This window comes from Pleurodeles waltl, chromosome 10 (genome assembly GCF_031143425.1).
Source record: "Pleurodeles waltl isolate 20211129_DDA chromosome 10, aPleWal1.hap1.20221129, whole genome shotgun sequence".
Taxonomy (NCBI): domain Eukaryota; kingdom Metazoa; phylum Chordata; class Amphibia; order Caudata; family Salamandridae; genus Pleurodeles; species Pleurodeles waltl.
This window is the reverse complement of record NC_090449.1, coordinates 625954023-625974784: the sequence shown is the minus strand read 5'-3', so window position 1 is coordinate 625974784 and position 20762 is coordinate 625954023. Positions and strand designations below refer to the sequence as shown.

The 20762-nt window shown below is 44.1% G+C and overlaps 1 protein-coding gene across 10 annotated transcripts in view; it reads left to right on the top strand.

The window, feature by feature from the left end:
- Positions 1-20762, top strand: part of PRKAG2 (protein kinase AMP-activated non-catalytic subunit gamma 2) — a 1410703-nt gene that overhangs the window by 737947 nt on the left and 651994 nt on the right. Inside the window, exon 1 of one of the 10 annotated variants that reach the window (XM_069211111.1) lies at positions 17844-18489. The exons of 8 other annotated variants lie outside the window; for them this stretch is intronic. In XM_069211111.1, coding sequence (XP_069067212.1) covers positions 18399-18489 — 91 coding nt within the window. In that variant the 5' untranslated portion in view covers positions 17844-18398. Of the gene's footprint in view, positions 1-17843; positions 18490-20762 lie in introns of those variants that run through there. One more of the 10 variants, XM_069211106.1, reaches the window with a different exon arrangement.

Here is a 20762-nt window from a genome sequence, read left to right as displayed (position 1 = left end):
TCTCACCGTCACTTGATGGTGCTCAAAGTGTAGCTCAACTTAGCTGTAGTATAAAGTGAATTGCATTGACCACTCTTCGGATAGTGTTTAAATGCTGGTACCAGTTGTTCCTCCAACTGAATTTCCACTAGGTTGTCAAATGTTCAGTGCCATTTATTTTTATCTTTGCACACACGCCGTTTGGCAGACCATTTCCTCAATATACCCAGTCCATACAAGCAGGTACAACAGGTCTGGCTTAGTGCACAGCCGAGCAGACCATTTTCTCAATCTGCAGGACACTGCGCTCTTTGTTTGCTGCACACCTAGTAGATTAAACAACTTGCCTCAAAGTTAAACAGGTCACATGCCCTCCAACTTCTGTTGAGTTCAGGCTGTCTGGTAGAATAGACACTGGTGGGGCTTGTAGGGCGTTTCTTTTTTTCTTTACCAGGCTTCACTCTCTCTTCTCTTACTTTTTGCTCTGTAAATTTAGCTTCCTGTATATTTTGCGTAGGTTCTCCTCTAGCCGTCGCCAGTGTTGTAATCAATGATGGATGCTCATAGGTTATAAAAGAAATAGGTTTATTAGCTTAGTTGTAGGTTACAGTTAAGGCCCCACCAGGAGCAGCTTCCTGCTGCTTAGCCCTTCTCACTTCAACTGTCCACTCATCCAAGCACAAACACTCTCACTATTCCAACCAAACAATGACCTCACTCACTGGCTGAGCAGCAGGGAACGTTAAGACTGAGGGGAAAATGCATAAGATAGCAAGAGGCCACAGAACCAGGGTGTAATATCACAATATTGTATATTCTATATCGACCTGCAAAATATTGAGTCCTCAAGATCAACTGCCACTATGTTGTCAATGTAAGTAGATGCGGAGTTAAGAATAGTGAATCCAGAGGCTAATTTGTAGAAAAGTAAATGCAAGGCCCCATGTTATTTCTCAGGAGGCAACCGCTGCTCACATCACCCACTGCCCTTGCTAAGTCTGTCAAATGCCAGCTCCTGCAATACCAACCAATCAGGCCACCTCAACTAGACACACTAATTTCTTTATGATTCTTAAAGTATAGGAAATTGTGAAACACTCTGCTTTTCAAAAAAGGCCAGACAGTGCCACAATGTGGTAGACAGTCACAATTAAGTGCTGGTGTTTTTGCAAATTTAGTGCCTGTCCCGAGCACTGCCAAAAACCGGCACCCATTTAGAACTTTAGTTGAGCGATGTTGATGCTACCTTAATGAACTGTGTCTGCCAGTTGGGTAAGCTTAGTCTACATCTGTGGATGAGCTGGTCTGCTACATTTTTGGTCCTCTTGGAATTTTACCTCTTGAATATAAACTAAACGTATAAAATATTATCATGGAATACAGTATCTGGTCATTGTCTGTCTGTCTTTATTGTCTCCTTGAGCAATCATTTTTCAACAGTATTACTGTGCTAGGTAACAATAAACATCTGCTATATGGTGTCAGGAAATCCATAGGAGTGTACTTTACAGAAGATAGGATATGCTCTGGCACTACATAGTCTGACAACTGTGACTCCCTGGCTCTAAAGGGCTTATGCAGGCCTGCATAGAAGGCCAACCATCTGCACTCGGAGCCTCATATGAGCAGGACTCCTGGGGTCACACCCAGAAGCAGCAACCAATTGTGCCTGGAGAAGCCTAGGCAACAAATCTTTATATAGTCATAGATATTAAAGTCTTCAAAATACCAGGGTAAAGTAATGCGATAATACCACGTGATGAAAAATTAATATTTGTCATCTGTCTCCTCGTCACTTCCGGGGACCCAGCAACTGGCTTGGGATACAGGCTGCGCTTGGTAATGTTCGCTCACTCCATACTGACGAAGTGCACTACCCTTACCACCTCTATTGTTTCCTTATGAATATTTAATATACATGTACACATACATTCTCCGGAACAATCCTACTTTCTGTCAAATACGGATACTCAAAACTCATTCTCATTTTTACGCAGTTTTTTTTTATTCTGTTCTATTATGTGTTTCCCAAAGAATTTTTTTTTGAAGTTATGGTGTGGATGAGGTTTCGTTCAGGGATTAAGATACAGTGGATTTTAAGAGTTCTTTTGATTTTCTTTTCCTATGTAAATATTTGTACAGATTGTGCATTTTCTCCGGCACCACTGATTTAGGTTTGACTTCATGAATTTTTCTTGCTGTATCAATTTACAAATGCATTTTCGTTATATTAGATTTATAGAAAACCCGTGCTTACTATTGCAGTATAATTGCTGATGTGATTGTTTGCAGAGACGGAGATATCATTATTAAAGCAGTATTGGTACGAGGGTTCAGAGTTTGAGGGTCCACAGCGCCCCAAATATGGCTGCCTTTTACTGCCTAACTATGGGCATAGGTAGAAAAATATCCGTGATTTTTTGTAGAGCCCCTGACACCCTCTATAAGGCATTGATTGTTCGATTTGGCAGCATCAGTATTCAGGAATGCACCTTGACAGTTCTGTGGCACTGTTAGAAAGATCCCCATTCTTCACAGAAATCATGCGAGTCAGGCAGTGCCTTGCCCAATCATGGATCAGCTATTTTCTTTTTACATCCCACTGGGACAATTTATTCAGTGGGACACTTGTTTCTGCAAAGAGATGTATACACTAGCCACGAAAATGTTTAAATGGAGCGTAGCAAATGAAAATAACTTTCCACGTTTTGAATATGAGATGCGAAAAAGCAGAGAACATTTGAATTCACTAAAACAACAAAGCCAAATTTTCAACATCATAATTCCGACATGTACATTTTTTTTTAATTTTCCATCCATCCATGTGCTGAGCTACCAAGTGAACTGTGCCACTTTTGTGATCTTCAGCCCAGTACGGACTTGCCACAGAGCAGTGCTTTCAGGGGCCTGACATTTTGCTTTTGGCATATTAAGCATAGCGAAGGTTTAAGTATCCCAGCATGCAAACTATTGCTGGCCAAAATCCAAAAGAGCGACTGTAGGTGTGATCCATGGCATGAGGGTGGGTTGTGTTTGGCCCTGTATGCTATTTGTGTCCATGGTTTCTCGTGCACAAGAGGCAATTTCAAACATAGTATTTGCAAACAGGTAGCATCTTACCCTCTGAAGAAATCACTTAAATGCACATCATCATGTGTTCTGTTTATCAAAATCACAACATACTTTCCGCTGTATAGTGTTATGTAATGTTCTCTGCACATTAACCCCTGTATGTTTGCTGACCTAGGTACATTTGTTCCTGTATGTCTACTGAGGTTTGCCTAAATGGGTGTCTGTAGGTATGTGCTATATATCTCCGTATATTGTGTGCCTGCGTCTGCCTGCACTTTGCAGGACGAATCTGTTGAGTTTGCCAATGCTTGTTGTGAATGCTGACTAAAAGTGGAACGTTTTTAAAACCATCGGGACTGGGCATCATTGCTCAAGCGTTCACTGCTGCTCATGCATCCTCGATCTGTTCCCAGCTAGTGGAAACAGCTGCCACTTCTTAAACTATAGAAATAAAATGATGCCAGTCAGCTGGAACCACTTAGGCCAATCTCACCTGGTGGTCAGGTGTGCTGGCGCCTTGTAACGCTTCCATCAGTTTCCTCGTTACCAGTGCCCAGGCTGAAGTGCGACCTACTTCAGTGCCTCTGTGTCTGCTTATTACCAGCAGAGCGCCATGGCGAGGTTTCTTCCGGCATTGCAGTATTACAAGTTTTCCTTTACACTCAGCTCCCTGCTTGACAAATTAGTAGATCTCCACTTCCTGGCCCTGATTATGAGTGGCCAAGGCAAGGGTAAGCTAGCTACTGCACCTGGTAAGAGCTGACATCATGGGGTGCTGTATTTTTTAGGTGCAGCACATTAATTCTGTTCTGAGTTCCACTACGGAAAAAGGGGAATTCAATGCAGACTGGCTATTGTCTGCACATAATTCTGCATGAAAATGATTTTAACCCCCCACCCCAGTAAATACCTTCACCTGCCGAGGTTTTTCAGACTTAAATTCTGAGGAGCACTATTTACTGTAAATCTCGATATGCCGATCCCAGTTGTGAAGGCCTTAGATTGTGAAGTTTCTGCCTGTTTCTGCATTTCAGTTACACTTAGGCCCCTCCCTCGTCCCTCTTTACCAGAGGCATTACAAAAGTAATTGACACGTCCAGCAGGCTTAATCCAGAAGTCAGTGACAGTTGTGTAATCATTTGTACTGCAGGAGCCATGGAAAAACACATTGCCACCCACTACTCTACTCACTACACATAGGCACACTTCTTTCAGAGAAAAAAATACAAAATATAAAATGAATTTGTGTTCAAAATCTACCGCACTTTAATCCACCCTACTCATTCCAATCTACCCTACTCTAATCCACCCAGTCTTCCCCACTCTACTCCACCCAAATCTACCCCACTCCACTCCAATCCAATCTACCCCCTCCACTCCACTTTTTCCCAATCTATCTCATTCCACTCCAATCTACCCCCTCCACTCCACTCTTCCCCAATCTATCTCACTCCACTCCAAGCTACCCCATTCTACCCCACTACATTGTATCCCACTCCATTTTACCTCACTCCATTTCAATGTATCCAATCTAATCTACCGCACTTTAATCCACCCCACTCATTTCAATTTACCCTACTCTAATCCACCCAGTCTTCCCCACTCTACTCCACCCAAATCTACCCCACTCCACTCCAATCCAATCTATCCCCTCCACTCCACTTTTTCCCAATCTATCTCACTCCACTCCAATCTACCCCCTCCACTCCACTCTTCCCCAATCTATCTCACTCCACTCCAAGCTAGCCCATTCCACCCCACTACATTGTATCCCACTCCATTTTACCTCACTCCATTTCAATGTATCCCTCTCCACTCCAGACTCCACTGCAAGCTATCCAACTCCACCACAATCTACCCCACTAAAATCTACCACAATCTACCCCACTCCAATCTACCCCACGCCACTCCAATCTACCAACCTCAATCTAGCCCCATATGCTCCACTCCAGTCTACTGCACTCCACTCTACACCAGTCTACCCCACTCCACCGCACCCCACTTTACCCCACCCCTAACCCAATGTATCCCACTCCAAACTTCCCCTTAAATCACCCCCCTTCAACTACACCACTCCAATGTACTCTGCTCCATTCCAATCTGCTTTACTCTAATCCACCCAGTATACCCACCACACTCCAATTTAACTCCCCCACTCCACTCTTCCTGGATCTATCTCACTACACTCCAGCCTCGACTCCACTCCAGTCTGTCCATCTCCGCTCCACCCCACCCTAATCTACCCCACTCCACTCTACTTCAATCTACCCCACTCCAATCTACCCATTCTAATCTACCCCACTCCACTCTACCCTGATCTACTCCACTCCAATCTACCCCCAACCCAGTGTATCCAAGTCCAATCTACCCCACTTCAAATTACCCCACTCGTATCTCACTCCGACCTACCCCCCTCCACTCTTCCCTTCTTCACTCTACCCTACCATAATCCACCTAATCTATTCCACTCCAATATACCCATTCCACCCTACCCCATTCCACTGTAAACTACCCCACTGCACTCTACTCCAATGTACCCCAGTCCAACCCACTTCATTCCAGTCTACCCACTCCATTCTGCTTCATCCCACTCCAATCTACCCCAGTCCAATTTACCCCACTCTCTTTCAGTTTACCTCACTCCATTCTACCACACTCAACTCTACCCAAATCTACCCCACTCCACTCCACTTCACCCCCACTCCAGTCTACCACACTTCACTCAGATCTACCCCAATCCACTCCAGTGTAGCCCACTCCAACCCATTCCATCCAAATCTACCCCTCACCAATCTACCCCACCCCAATCTATCCCTATTTACTCCACTCCAATCCTTTTGTACCCCAGTTTATCCCACTTTTCCCCACCCCAGTCTAATCTAACCCAATCTAACCTACTGCCCTCCAATCCACCTCACTCATTCCAAACTACCCTACTCTAATCCGCCCAGTCTTCCCCACTCCACCCTAATCTACCCCACTACACTCCACTCCAATCTACCCCTCCACTCCACTCTTCTCCAGACTATCTCACTCTACTCCCATCTACCCCTCCACTCCACTCTCCCCAATCTATCTCACTCCACCCCAAGCTATCCCATTCCACCCCACTCCACTGTATCCCACTCCATTTGACCTCACTCCATTTCAATGTATCCCTCTCCACTCCAGACTCCACTGCAAGCTATTCAACTCCACCACAATCTACCCCACTCCAATCTACCACAATCTACCCCACTCCAATCTACCCCATGCCACTCCAATCTACCACACTCCAATCCACCCAAATCTATCCCCTCCACTTCAATCTATCCTACTCCAATCTACCCCACTCAACCCCAATCTACCCCCTGCAACCCTATCTAACCCACTCCACCACAATCTACACACCTCAATCCACCCCTATATGCTCCACTCCAGTTTACTCCACTCCACTCTACTCCAGTCTACCTATTCCACCGCACCCCACTTTACCCCACCCCTTTCTACGCTGCCCCAATGTACCCCACTCCAAATTTCCTCACTTAAGTCATCCCCCTTCAACCTACATCAATCCAATCTACTCCATTCCATTCCAATCTACTTTACTCTAATCCACCCAATCTACCCGCTTCACTCCATTTTAACTCCCCCACTCCATTCTTCCTGTTTCTATCTCACTAAACTGCAACTGCGACTCCACTCCAGTCTGTCCATCTCCACTCCACCCCACTCCACTCTAATCCCCCCCACTCCACTCTACCTCAATCTACCCCACTCTGATCTACCCATTCTAATCTACCCCACTGCACTCTACCCTGATCCAATCTACCCTAATCTACTCCACTCCAATCTACTCCCCAACCCAATCTACCCCAGTCCAATCTACCCCACTCAACATTACCCCACTCGTATCTCACTCCAACGTACACCACTCCACTCTACCCTACCATAATCCACCCAATCTATTCCACTCCACTCCATTCCAACCAAATCTACCCTACTTAAATCTACCCCTCACCAATCTACCCCACCCCAATCTATCCCTATTTACTCCACTCCAATCTACCCTTCTCTACCCCAGTCTACCCCCACTGTACCCTACCCAGGTGTAATCTACCCCAATCTAGTCTACTGCACTCCAATCAACCCACTCACTCCAACCTATTCTACTCTAATCCACCCAGTCTTCCCCACTCCACCCTAATCTATCCCACTACACTTCACTCCAATCTACCCCTCCACTCCACTCTTCCCCAATCTATCTCACTCTACTCCAATCTACCCCTCTACTCCACTCTTCCCCAATCTATCTTACTGACTCCAAGCTACCCCATTCCACCCCACTACATTGTATCCCACTCCATTTTACCTCACTCCATTTCAATGTATCCCTCTCCACTATAGACTCCACTGCAATCTATCCAACTCCACCACAATCTACCCCACTCCGATCTACCACAATCTACCCCACTCCAGTCTACCCCATGCCACTCCAACCTACCTCACTCCAATCCACCCAAATCTGCCCCACTCCACTTCAATCTACCCTACTCCAATCTACCCCACTCAACCCCAGTCTAACCCACTCCACCCCAATCTACCCACCTCAATCTACCCCATATGCTCCACTACACTCTACGCCAGTCTACCCCACTTCACCAACACCACTTTACACCACCCCATTCTACCCTACCCCAATGTACCCCACTCCAAACGTCCCCACTTAAATCATCCCCTTCAACCTACACCACTCCAATCTACTCCACTCCATTCCAATCTACCTTACTCTAATCTACCCAACCTACCCACTCCACTCCAATTTAACTCCCCCAAACCACTCTTCCTGGATCGATCTCACTACACTCCAATCTTGACTCCACTCCAGTCTGTCCATCTTCTCTCCACCCCACTCCACTCCAGTCTACCCCACTCCACCTCAATCTACCCCACTCCAATCTACCCATTCTAATCTACCCCACTTCACTGTACCCTGATCCAGTATACCCTAATCTACTCCACTCCAATCTACCCCTAAACCAGTGTGCCTCAGTCCAATCTACCCATCTCCAAATTACCCCACTTGTATCTCACTCCAACCTACCCCATTCCACTCTACCTTCTTCACTCTACCCTACCATAATCCACCCAATCTACTCCACTCCAATATACCCCATTTCACTCTACCCCACTCCATTTTAATCTACCCCACTCCACTCTACCCTACTCTACTCTAATCTACCCCACTCCACTCTAATATGCCCCACTCCACTCCAATCTACTCCTCTCCTATCTATCTGACTCCAGTCTACCCCAATCTATTGCACTCCACTCTTCCCCAATCTACTCCACTCCAATCTACCCCAATATATCCCACTCCACTCTACCCCGATCCACCCCATTCCAATCTACCCTAACCCAATCAATCCCACTCCAATTCAATCTGCCCCAGTCCATCACAGTTTGCTCCACTTCCCCCAATATTCCCCAATTCAAGCTACCCCACTCTCCCACTTCAATCTACCTCATTCCAATCTACTTCACTCCACTCTACCACAGTCTACCCACTCCACCACTGTCTATCCGACTCCAAACTATCCCAATCTATTCCCACTCCATTCCATTCTACCCTACTATAATCCACCCAATCTACCCCACTCCAGTTTACACCACTCCCCTATCACCTACCCCAGTTCACTCCACTCCACTCAACTCTTCCCCAGTTTACTTCACTCCACTCTAGTCTACCCCAATATATCCCACTACACTCTATCACAATCTACCCCGTTCCACAACCACTCTAATCTACCTGACTCTAATCTACCAAATCTACTACTCTCCAACTGACCACACTCCACCTGATCTATCCTAATTCAATCTTCCCCACTCCAATCTACCATGCCAATCTACCCAACCCACCAGCTCCAATCTACCCGACTCCAATCAACCCCAATCCACCCCACTGAACTTCATGCGGCTAACCTTTAGGCACGCTGAACAGTATCCCCACTGGTGTAGATAATGGCTAAAACACATTGCCACGGCCAATGGCTCTTGCATAAGTGAGACCTGTTAGCTTTCCCAATGCTTGTTCTCTAAGATGCCCGCCACCACTGATTCCAAGTGATGGGCTTCCTAAATCCAAGGCTACCCAGATTTTATCCCACCTCATTCCTCCATCATGCCCCACCCTGCACTTTCCCTTTCTTTATCTTACTCTTGCAGGTTCTGTTCTCAAGCCTGCTTTCTCCATTTGCCACTATTTTCCAGACTTTTTCTTCCTCATCCTTTCTCCCTTTCCTGTTTTTCTCTCACATGCTCTGGAACAAAATCTAATGATGAAATATAAGTTTCAGACCTCATAAGTACTTGTCGATTCCTACCATCTACAACCCCTGGCACAAATTAATCACTGCCTTCTCCTTTCACGAATATTCTTCCTGTTGGCTAGGGAACACTGCACCATGCTTTTGGTGGTAAGAGCAGTTAATCTAGGATTGTGCCCTCATTTTGAATCCATGTTAAATCTGGAGAAAAAGTGTTACTGATCAATAATGTCCCCAAATATAATCACTTATGGAGAGTGTAGTGCAAAACTTAGAGATATCACGTGGTCCTATGTCCGGGCTTAGCATTTTGCAGAAATACCTAGGGGAAACCTGCAGTGACAATGGCCTACTTGTTTTTCCACGTTTGGTTTTTACCGAGATTTTGCTTATTAGAAAGTCACAATAACATTGTGAAGGTTTGGGGTGTGAACGCGTAAATGTTAGCAATGTGCAGCAACTCAAGTAGTAGCCATTTTCCCATTTCCACAGCAGTTCCAGTGTGGTATGAGACTTGAGAGCAGAGATATATAAGGAAACACCGCCACACGGTTTTATAAAGTTAATATAGTGATTATTTTGTGGGATGTCACCAAAATATTACGACCCATAACTTAAAATCATTGTCTGCTGGGTATAATACCCGCCTCTCCAATGGGGCACTGTCGCTCTTCTGTAATGCTTCGATGTTGGTCTTCCACCAATGTCTGGGGCTATAAAGTGGATCAATGCTGCAAGTTGTCCATCTGCCAAAGGCTGGGACTAACCCTTCAAGACCCACCAAAAACACTACCCCCAATGCATCTAAAACTGCCAGCACAAGGGACGGCGTCTGAGCTATCCAAGGTGCTGAACTCTCATAGGTTAACACTGCGTACTGCATAGCATATGAGAGTTATTTTCTTCAAACTGGATTATGATGCAAAGCCAAGCCAGTCTGATGACTGCAAAGAAAGCCTCTAAACTAAAAGACATATCTCAAATGCTCGTGCTTGGTTAGGGCTATCTTGAAATGTTCACTGCTTGCCTTAACTTTCAGTTCTAGGATTTGAATACGGACCACCTATAGGTAAAACCGGAGGAGCCAGTTCAGGCCAAGGTTTATGGAAGGATAGGAAAACAATAGCAGCGTGTAAGGATAAAATAAACTACCATGTGGGTAAGGGCATACTTTCAACTAACTCTGCCCCGCCCTAGTGGCTTTTTGGAAACCTCTGATATGCAACTGCTTTTGCCACCAAACTGTATGGTTGTAGGTCACAATATTGAAATTGAAATATCTACGCGGTCGTACTGACCTACAGGGCAACCAGGCAGGGCCCGATGGCCTGACAGATCAGTGTGTGGGTTGTATCTTTAGCAGTTTTGCGTCGGTTTTATGGGCAGGTGGGCCGGTTTTTCACTTTTTATTTCTCAGATATTACCAGTTTTTTTTATCTGTATGCTTCTGTAACGTGTGTCACTTTTACGTTAGTACCTAATTATGACTCGGTCTAGCCCTGAATATCAACCTACAAAAATATTACATCCACAGTATTAAATACTGAATACCACTGTGTTGTTAAGCAAAGCACGTATAGAGACATACAGATATACTAATAACTCCATATCTAGTTTAGATTTACTATTAACTCCTTATCTACCTACCTTGACTGTACTGTGGGTGCGTTGTTCTTGTGGGTCAATATTTCGACCTCGATATAGTGCCCCCATTACATGCATGCCTATACCAATGATAGTCTGTGGAATCGTGAGATAAATCGGCCGATCACACGGCTTAAAACTTGGGTAATATGTGCTGTTGTTGACTTGCATTCTAAATTCAGTGTAATTGTGAAGCATTAGCATGAAGCTGACATTTGAGGAAAATGTTTGCAAGAGGGCTTGAAAATGTAGAGCTGAGTTCTAAAGCTTTATTGTTCAAATTGTGCCAGGCATTAACAGGTGTTAATTGCCTTATCCATTCTTATGTGCCCTTGCACTGGCTCATAGTTTTGGCACAGGTGATAAACGCAAACCAAAGCATGGTAACATCGTCTGCAGACGGCAGTAATGCTCCAGTGTACCTTAGGTGTCCATGCCCATAGGGAGGGTTGGGGTTATCACATGTGTACCCCAAAAGCTGCTATTTTATGTACTTCTTTCGGGGCAGGTGCCATTGTTTTCCAACCGGGACTGGCCTGCACAATCAGGAAATCTTCCATGGAAAGTTTTTCCTTTCCTCTGTCGGAGAGGATGTTTCCCCTACATCCATTAATACTTCTTGATTTACGTATAAATATTTAGGTTTTAAACAGCCGGACCGGCAGCCAGGACCGAATAATTCAGACGCAGGACGTGTTTATTTTCATTTCGGAATGACTCAGGAAAGAGGAAAGGTAGCCTGCTGTCCAAGTTGCGGGATGGGGCACGGAGAGTTATTTTTGTTCCAGTTCTAGCTTCTCCCACCAGATCAATCGGTGTGATCCTAAGCAAATTACCTAGCCATGACCCTCGGTTCCTTAAGAAATGATACTTTATCAGAGCTGGGCCAAATGTACTTTAAGTTTCAGAGAGATGCACTCTTTCAACTTCCTATTGTTTAGTATGCAAGCTGAAGTACAACTTGATGTTGTTTAGTATGCATGCGGGAATGGCTGCTAGAGCCAGCCTGCCACAGTAATGGACGGGTGGCTGGTAATGAATGGATGGATGGACATACGGGCAGACGGACGGATGAACAGACTTGTAGACAAGGCTTTTGGTGGGCCAGATACCACCGGGTCTCAGGCGCGGCTGTAATCAAAAACTGACTTTGACATGGATCCCTAAAAGCCTCTACATTGATGCCCTTTGCAGAGAAAACACTGAGATAGTTCTAAAAATATCTTAACAATTACTGCAATGAGCATCAAGATAATCCGTGAGTGGTGAGTATGGTAGCTCCTGTTTACGTTTCACACGTTTTACTTAATTCACTCGCTTAAGAGTATTTGTTTTTTTCCAGGATGTTGTATTTTTTTCATGCTGCATATTAATCTTGTATTGTGCATGCTGTGAGCTAGGTCATCTGTAGGTGCAGTGCAAATTAAGGTTGACAGGGGTGTTTATAACTTGCCACAATTGAAAGCTCTCCAGTTGAGGTTGAGTGGAGCGCGAAATCTTCACAGCGTCTGACAGTGGGTCATAAAGGTGTTCAGAATGCATGTTCTTCCAATCCTTGCCCCTCTGCAGAGTGCCAAAATGGTGACACATGCCGATTGTCCAAAACGGGTGAAATATTGTCAGTGTGAAAGTAAAAGAAAATGGAGGCCTTACAGGTGACAGTGTGGGGGGGAAGGTGAACTGAAGAAGATGCAAGGAACTACGTGCAAAAGTAAATATAACAAGCATTTTCAATGCAACGGGTCCCGCATTTGCTCGAGTTAGAGCTATTAGCGTTGTAAAGAAGAAAAAAAACGCAGCTAGATCGCACTATGTAAAATGTAGCACGATCGTGCTGCATGGAAAAAAAACAGATAAAGTAGTTCGTACACAATGCTGAAAACATCGAGCCTTGTATGTTTCTAGTAGTTTACTGGTGCTGTGTAGGTGGGCTAAACACCAGAAAAGGCATGACCTATGCATGCCTTTCACAAATGAAAACAAGCGTATTTTAAAAGGCAAGCCCACGAACCAATGTAAGTGACTGACGTGACATGGATGTGATTGGAAGCCCAAAGAGAGATTACAGAATGAGACGGAGCGCTTTGCGCTCGTACATGAAAAAGAGAGGCCTGAAGAGGAAAGAGATGAGGTGTGTTTAATTTAGGCAAATAGAGGATTTTAAAAAGATGTGGAAAGAAAAAGGGTGTCTCAATGAGAGGCTGCTGAGGAAATTGTGAAGGTGAGGAGTGATTGTAAAACTTTGAAGGCTACTACTCATCCCAGACTTTAGCAATGTTTAATTCACATTCTTATACATGGAATTAATTTAGGGGTCACCAGGGATCGCAGCTGCGACCCCTTGCTAGCTAGCCCCTTAATACTCCTCGCACTGCTTTTGCAACTCATGGACTCAAAGGTGGCAAAATCAGTGTCAAGAACACTGTGTGGCATTCTTTTATATGGATGAGGGCTCAACCGTCCTTTTCAACCTGTTTTTATTATGTGAATGGTAAATAACCGTGTTTTATTCACTCTTGATGTAATAAAAAGTGCAGCACCAGGAGCTGGAACTTCACTGACAGTTGTAGTAAGTCAAATAAAATACTTTTAAATGCATGTTGTGTGAGTGCAGGTGAGAATGTTTGTGTGAGAGAGTGTGTGTATGTACAAGCATGTCTGTATGTGTGAGAATGGGTGTGCGAGAAAACGAGTGAGTGAGAGTGAGTGACAGGTAGGAGGGAGAAAAACTGAAATTGAAAGGCAGATTTACCAAGACTTTGTGCCAGGGAAAGTGACTGAAGCTGGTGTAAAGTCTTCCTAAAGTACCTACTTTCCAGTGCAAACATAGTTTGTGCTGTAAAGTAGAAGAAAAGAAGGGCAAATGTCGTTTTGCACTGCTTTCGACTACTTTGCGTCAAAGGGGCATGCCATGGGTGTTACTTGACACAACCCCTGGTTTTTGGTGCAAGCCCCTATCTACTACAATTGTTAGGCAGGGCTTTGCAATAAAATTATCACCTTCCTTATGCTTGGGTTTCTTCTTACTATTTACACATTGGACGTGTGCTGCATTGTGCAGCACACATCCAGTGAATGAAAAGTTTTAAAGATTGTCTAGGCATAGTATTTGTACTGCAAGGTTCTCATTCCAGTACAAAACCTGTGCTAGACATCACACACAACTTTTCAGCAAGGTGAAAAGGTGTGTGCCTGGGGGGTGAGGTCAAGGGCATATGATGTTTGTGCGCCACAACTGGGGACAAGAGCAGCAATGCTATATCTTAGTAGATATGACTCTTCAATTCTCATTCCCCCTAGTGCTATACTTCAGTAAATGTACTGCTGACTGTACGTGAGTGAGTGAAAGAGTGGCAGCAAGCGACAGCGAGTGGATGAAAATGAATAAATAAGAATAAGTGTAAACAAGAATGATTGAAGATGAGTGACAGTGAGCGAGTGTAACTGTGAGTGAGAATATGTCAAAATGTGTGAGAATAAGTGGGAATAAGTGAGAGTAACAGTTAGTATGATTTGAAAAGTATGAGTGACAGTAAGAGTGAATATGATAGTAAGAATGAATGTGAGTGAGGAGAGAGAATAAATTAATGAATAAGAATGAGTTAGAGTGAGTAGAAAACAGTGAGAATAAATGAGTGAGAGTAACTGAGGTAAAGAGAGTGAGTGTAGCGTAAATGTAAGTGAGCATGAGTGAGAATGTGGTGTCATGCTTGTAAGTCTGTTGTTGGAATTGGCATACGGAAGGTAATCTTTGCCTTAAGGAGACACCCATGGCAAAATGCTGGTGCTGGTGGCAAAATTATAGCCCTTACTTTCTAGAGGTAATTTTTGGCCCAAGGGTCACCTATGGGATAAGGATTGCAAAATGGCAAACTACTGGCACTGGCATATTATATGTAATGTGTGGACTAAAGGGGCATCCATGGCTTACAGAAAGTAACCCAGTTTCCAACCCTGGCACAATGCACATCATTTTTGACATATTGGGGCACCCTTAGCATCTTTAGGAAAAAACTGAGTCAGCTCCCTGGGAGCCTCAAGTTTCATTGGCTTGGCACACCATGAAAGGACGACTATATAATGAGTGCCCTTCCAGAACAGGTGGCTTTTTAGAAAATGCATGTGGAAATGTTACTTTAAAATGAGCTATCTCACCCTTTTTTCAAGCCTTTCTCCGGGTGAGAACCCCCCAAAAACAACCTTCACTAGAGGGGGTCAGGCTTGCTTGCTTCGCATTCTTGCTACAATTTAGGGCAACTATTATGGCCCACCACTTTCAAAATCCATCAGCCACCACTCCAAGAACAGAAGGTAAACAGTTTCTTGATGACCACTGCTTACGTTCTGCAACTTCCACAGGGTCCAGGATTTGTAAAATAAATACATTCTGCAGTGATAGTGCATTCTCCTGATGAAATACAAATTAAACTAACTAACAAATATTTTTAAACAACTTGTGTTGTGTTTCATTATTGTGAATACCTGAAAAATGAAGTGTTTGAATAAAACCTTCTCCTCTCACATAAGCAATTGTGTCTTTCAAGCGATCCTAAATCTAAACGTATTAAGAATAATGAATAATTAAGCTAATAACATAATTCATATGTGATATATATGATCTAGATCAATTAATATGCACTTGCCTACTTTTAAATCTTTTTTTTCTCTATGTATGATTTATCAGAGGAACACATATTTTTTCATGTAATGCAAAAAGAAATAAGAATTGTTCCCCTGTAATCTACAACAGGCATGTGTATGTGTTATATTAAGCATTCGGGTACTGTGGAACTTCAGTGATGTCAATTATTGTGATGTCATCAGGACTTATTTAATGTGACATCACTTCCTCAGGGGCGACTCCTCCGCTAAGGCAGAGGAGTGTCTTCTCGCTGGATTTTCAAAAAAGGAAAAATAATAATAACATACACTATGTTATTTTCCTTTTATTATACCTTGTAGTAAGGTGTGGGCTGGGCTGGAGGGAGGGGGCCGGAGGAGGTTTATTCACCACAATAAGTGTTCATGTCTCCTTGGGCGGCTGAGTTGGGCCCAGCCAAACAGACATGCACACTGCATGTTCTCTACCCGGCTGTATTGCACAGCAGAGTGGAGAACATGCCCAGGCTTCTATTCCCAGTCTGAGTGACGAAGCCAGCTGCTCAGACCAATCACGACGCTACTGTTGCTGGTGACAACAATTGCCTGGGAACCTGTGCAGCCGGGAAGAGGACAGAGGGGAGATGAACGCGTCTCCCCTCAAAGGTAAGCGTTTTTGCTTAACCATCCTCCCTTCGCACCCTATCCCGCTCTGTCCCACCCTGCCAACCCAGATCAGTGGCAGCCACCACTGCACTTCCTGTGAGGATTAGGAGGTCAAAGGACATATGTTGCCACTTCCTTTGACATCATCAAGGTTACGGGTGTGTGATATCACTTTCACTTCCTCAGGCATTTTTGAGGAAGCAACGTCCATGGTTTCATAATTTAAGAATTGAAATAGTTTCAGTTCTAATTTGTCACAAAAATATCTCTGTTACTAATTAGTCTGATACTGATAACAAGCGTTGGCAAACCTAACAGTTCTGACTTGTTTAAGGCACATGTTCGTTAGTATGTGATATATCTGGACACAACCACAGAAATGTCACAGAGAGGCACTCAAATTCTAGTGATGTGGCATGGTACGTGTAGCATAAGTTTTTAGTTTACATGTTTTAAGCCACTGCCTTGATTACATAGGCCAAGGAACTGATAAAGGATTTATAGTGACGCCTTTTTGGCCACACCTCATTTTTTAGACACCCCCATCGTTTTCATCCTGCTGAAAGCCCTGTTTGTGGGTGTACATTCCCCTTCTTTCACAGAACAGATGACTGACTTTCTCCTCTTCTTCGAATTACCCTCTACTTCTCTCCGATGCTACTACCTCCGCTCGAGCTCTGTTCGTGCACCACCTCATCGCCACTTTCCTCTGCTCTAGTTTCTCACTGCACTCCTCATACACCCCACACCTCTAACAGCCGTACATAACGGAAAATATTGGGCCTAGGTAGGTCTGATACAGTCAGTCGCTTGGCAGGCATGATCCGTCGCAAATACTACCCTTTATTTTTCCCACGCCAAGCACTTTTAATCTAACTGACTCTAAGCTGTAGAGCTCCCTCCCTTCCGACATTCATTCATTCCGTTTTGTTTATGGGTTTGTAAAGCAGTCAAGCTGCCTCGTGGCCTTTAAGGCACCAACTATGTAAATCCCGCTTAAGAAGCTTTGAATTTGAGCCAAACCTGGGCTACTCAGTTCATCACACTGCCCCAAACGCGCGCGCACACGCGTTAGTTTTACATAAAGCATGATACGTTTCCTCCGGGTTACTTCAAAGATCTGAATCTTATGTCTTTCATTAACCTCTTAGTTAATTGTTTTACTCATGTTTATAGCGAAAGAGGTGTATGCCAAAACACAAAAAAATTCACATGCCATGCAAAACAGTACCTGACCAAAGCATAGAATTATACAGGTGAGAGGGAAAACGATGCTTTCTAAATACATATAAAGAGGAAAGTGGAAGGCGCGGTGCCAGGGGCGCAGCGCACGAGGGTCCGCCCCGCGGTAGCCGTGTGATCCGACAGACACCTGACGGCCGCCGTGCGGTTATCGCCACTCGCCAGCCCTTGGACGTGCATGAAAATAGTCGCGTGATGTCATGGCCTAGCGGGAATGCGCCGCGGCCAATGGCTGCCTGGGATTGTCTGGCCCGGGGCGGTTTCCTTTTACAGCCTTTCTAAGGAGGCCTCGCGCCCAAGTGCACATCACAACCCTCGCCAAGGGCGCTCGTGCCTCCTTTGCGTAAGCTTCGTTTTTTTTTTTCTTCAGCGGCTGCTTATCTGAGCGCAGCCGAACTTCGCCCATTTGGCTCTGTCCGGCCCCATTCTGCCCCAGTGAGCGACGACTGAAGTGCACTTGAAGGCGCGCAAGGCTGTGAGTGAGGACGTTTGTGGAACACGCTCCCCGACGCACTGGGAAAAGCACCACAAACTGGAATTTGGAAATTTTTGTGTGCGTTTTTTGTGGTGTTGCTGCTGCACCATTAGTGTCTGGAATAAACCGCTGGCTAACATCTGCGTCAAGATAAACCCATTTCTGTCAGAATAAAACTTGATTTCATACTTTCTCCATCTGCCAATTAATTTAAGTGCCTTGAGGTGATTCAGCTCACACAACGTAGTTCATTCATATTTATTTTTTGCTGGATTTGAGAGATCATTTATTTCCCCATCGTCCAAGCTTGGTAGACTCATTGACTCATTGACACCTTTGGTCGGGACGTCTTGCTCCAGGTCGCGCACTCCGGTTATGCTCATCCGCCGCCAAGACGTTGGCGACCCTCGTTGTCCATGAAGCGCTTCGGTAGCCTGAGGGTCAAGAAACGCAAGGACCAGGGCCGCAGTACAGAGCGGCGCCAGTCTGAACCCCATGGCATCATTGGTAAGAAAAACACTTTTTGATTGAAATCTATTACTGAGTAGACTCACAAATCTCTCTCTCACTTGTTATCTTGGTGTCATTTGGAGATATGTTGGATTCCTGATATATCAACATATTACATGCACGAGTACTGTGAATGTGTATTATTAGGTCTAGTTAGCCTTATCTGGCTCTGTAAGAAAACAAATAAAAAGCAACACAGTTCGCTAAAAAACAATGTAGTACACTGAGAGCCCTGCTCCTCATCACCGTCCATTCATCCTTCTGTGGATAGAACACCTCTGTCACTCCCCTGGTTCTGGTCACAGCTCTCATAGTTGTCCTTGCATGCTCGGAAGCATGTGAGGTCAGCTCCGAGACCACACGGCCTTCATTCTCTCACGTTTCACGCAGTGACTTTATGCGAATCTGTTTATTTTGGGGCGTTTGTAGACATGTCAGAGTCCAATAAATTGAGTTGGTTAGTAGTGGTCCTATCTTTCTTGGACCTAGAAATATTTTCATTGTGAAGTCCCCTATATAAATTGTCGTTGCTATATAATTTTGCAGCCTGATGTGTGCCAATTTTATTACCCGCTATAGGGTTTTCTTCGAGAGAAGGGGGGTGATTTTTTTCGGTGTCACAATTTCCAAAATATTACAATTATTTGTAAATACAGCAATAAATGTTAATCTTGTTAATCTGTAGATAATTAATTTAGTAACTATGACCACAACAGCTCGCTGATCACGCCAACTTAGTAGCAAAACTTTGTTACTTTGGTGTTCCTTAGCCAAAACGTGTTGATATTGTAATGAGTTTTGTGAAGATAACAATAGTCTTCATCAAATGTATTTTTTAAAATGTTTTTGACCTCTCGTGAGGTCTACAGTCATCAACATATTCAACTGAATAAAGTCCACATCTCCATCTTATAAATAATCCTAATGCATAAAATAGCCCTTATCAGTACTATAAGACCGGTCATATTTTTTAATTGTCAGTCCTTACTCGTGACGTGGGTCTGCCACTAACACAGGAATTAAAAAAAGACCCCACCCCATCTTCTTTAGGTAATCCCATCAACCCTTTGAAATGTTACAAAAGCTCTGATGTGAGCCAGGCGGGCTGGTAGATCTTAACAATGTTGACTAGGAAGAGTAGGGCTAGAGGTAATGAGGATTACTGTAAAGTAATCAAGAAAAATTCATCACATCCCTCATCCCACTGTTTACCTATGAACATTACCAAAACTAAAGTGAGCTTATTGCTGGTACTCCCACAAGATATACCAAACTGAATAGGGTGCATACCCAAGCAGTGACGTTACGCAAACATCATAAATAAAGGTCCCATTTCTATAGCACAGAAAAACACCAAGACAAACATGGAGGAGCTAGCTTCTTTAAGTATGATGACGAAATCACTGCACATTATACCCACTGACACTGACACCCAGAATCCCCTCTGGCAATGGAACCTGGACATGGAGTAGGTCTAAAATGGGATGGGAACTATGAGTAGTTTGTTTTGGTGTCAAGAGTGAGGAACGGAGATTTAATTCGGTTTTAGTGCATGGGCCTGTAATAGCATTTTAGTATAAGTCATGGAGTGGTATGTGAATGGTGTTTGATTTAAACTTGTGTGCACTGCGCATACAAACCAGAGTGATTTTCAGTCTGAGAGGTAGTTGAGTCATAATTTTGGCAATAGCCAGATCTCTAATACTTTTCTGAATTCTAGATGTCTGTTTGCAAAAGAAAGGACGAAAAAATAATTAATAAGAATACAAACATTGATAAATACATATAGCGGCTTGGAGTCCGTTCACCTCCACACCGCACTTATAGAGCAGTGTGCCTGCTCTCTTCAAACATTCGTTCTCTTGAACATTATCTTGAGCATTTTGCCCCGTAACGTGCTCATCCACCAAAAAAAGAAGACTTAAATTGCCAGGGGTAGTGAGCCAGTACTTTGCCACTGCTCTTTCTTTTCCACTGTTTATCCTTTTTTGACGTCATCATTGTGGGTTTTCAATTAAGTTGCAATGGTATTTTTTCTTTGCATCAAATGGAATCATGTTTCCGCGGTATGCATTAAAACCGAAACTGGTCTAAGTACACCATCATGGAAGGAAACACCCACACTGTTCCACTGAAATTATTTGCTTGATTTATTGATCCAGGCATGTGCAGAAGTGAACACCATTGTGATAATTAACACAATTGCAAACAGTGCTTACTTCGGGGTGTGGCATGCATGCATAGTTTCGTAAAAAATTGGCAAAACTGCT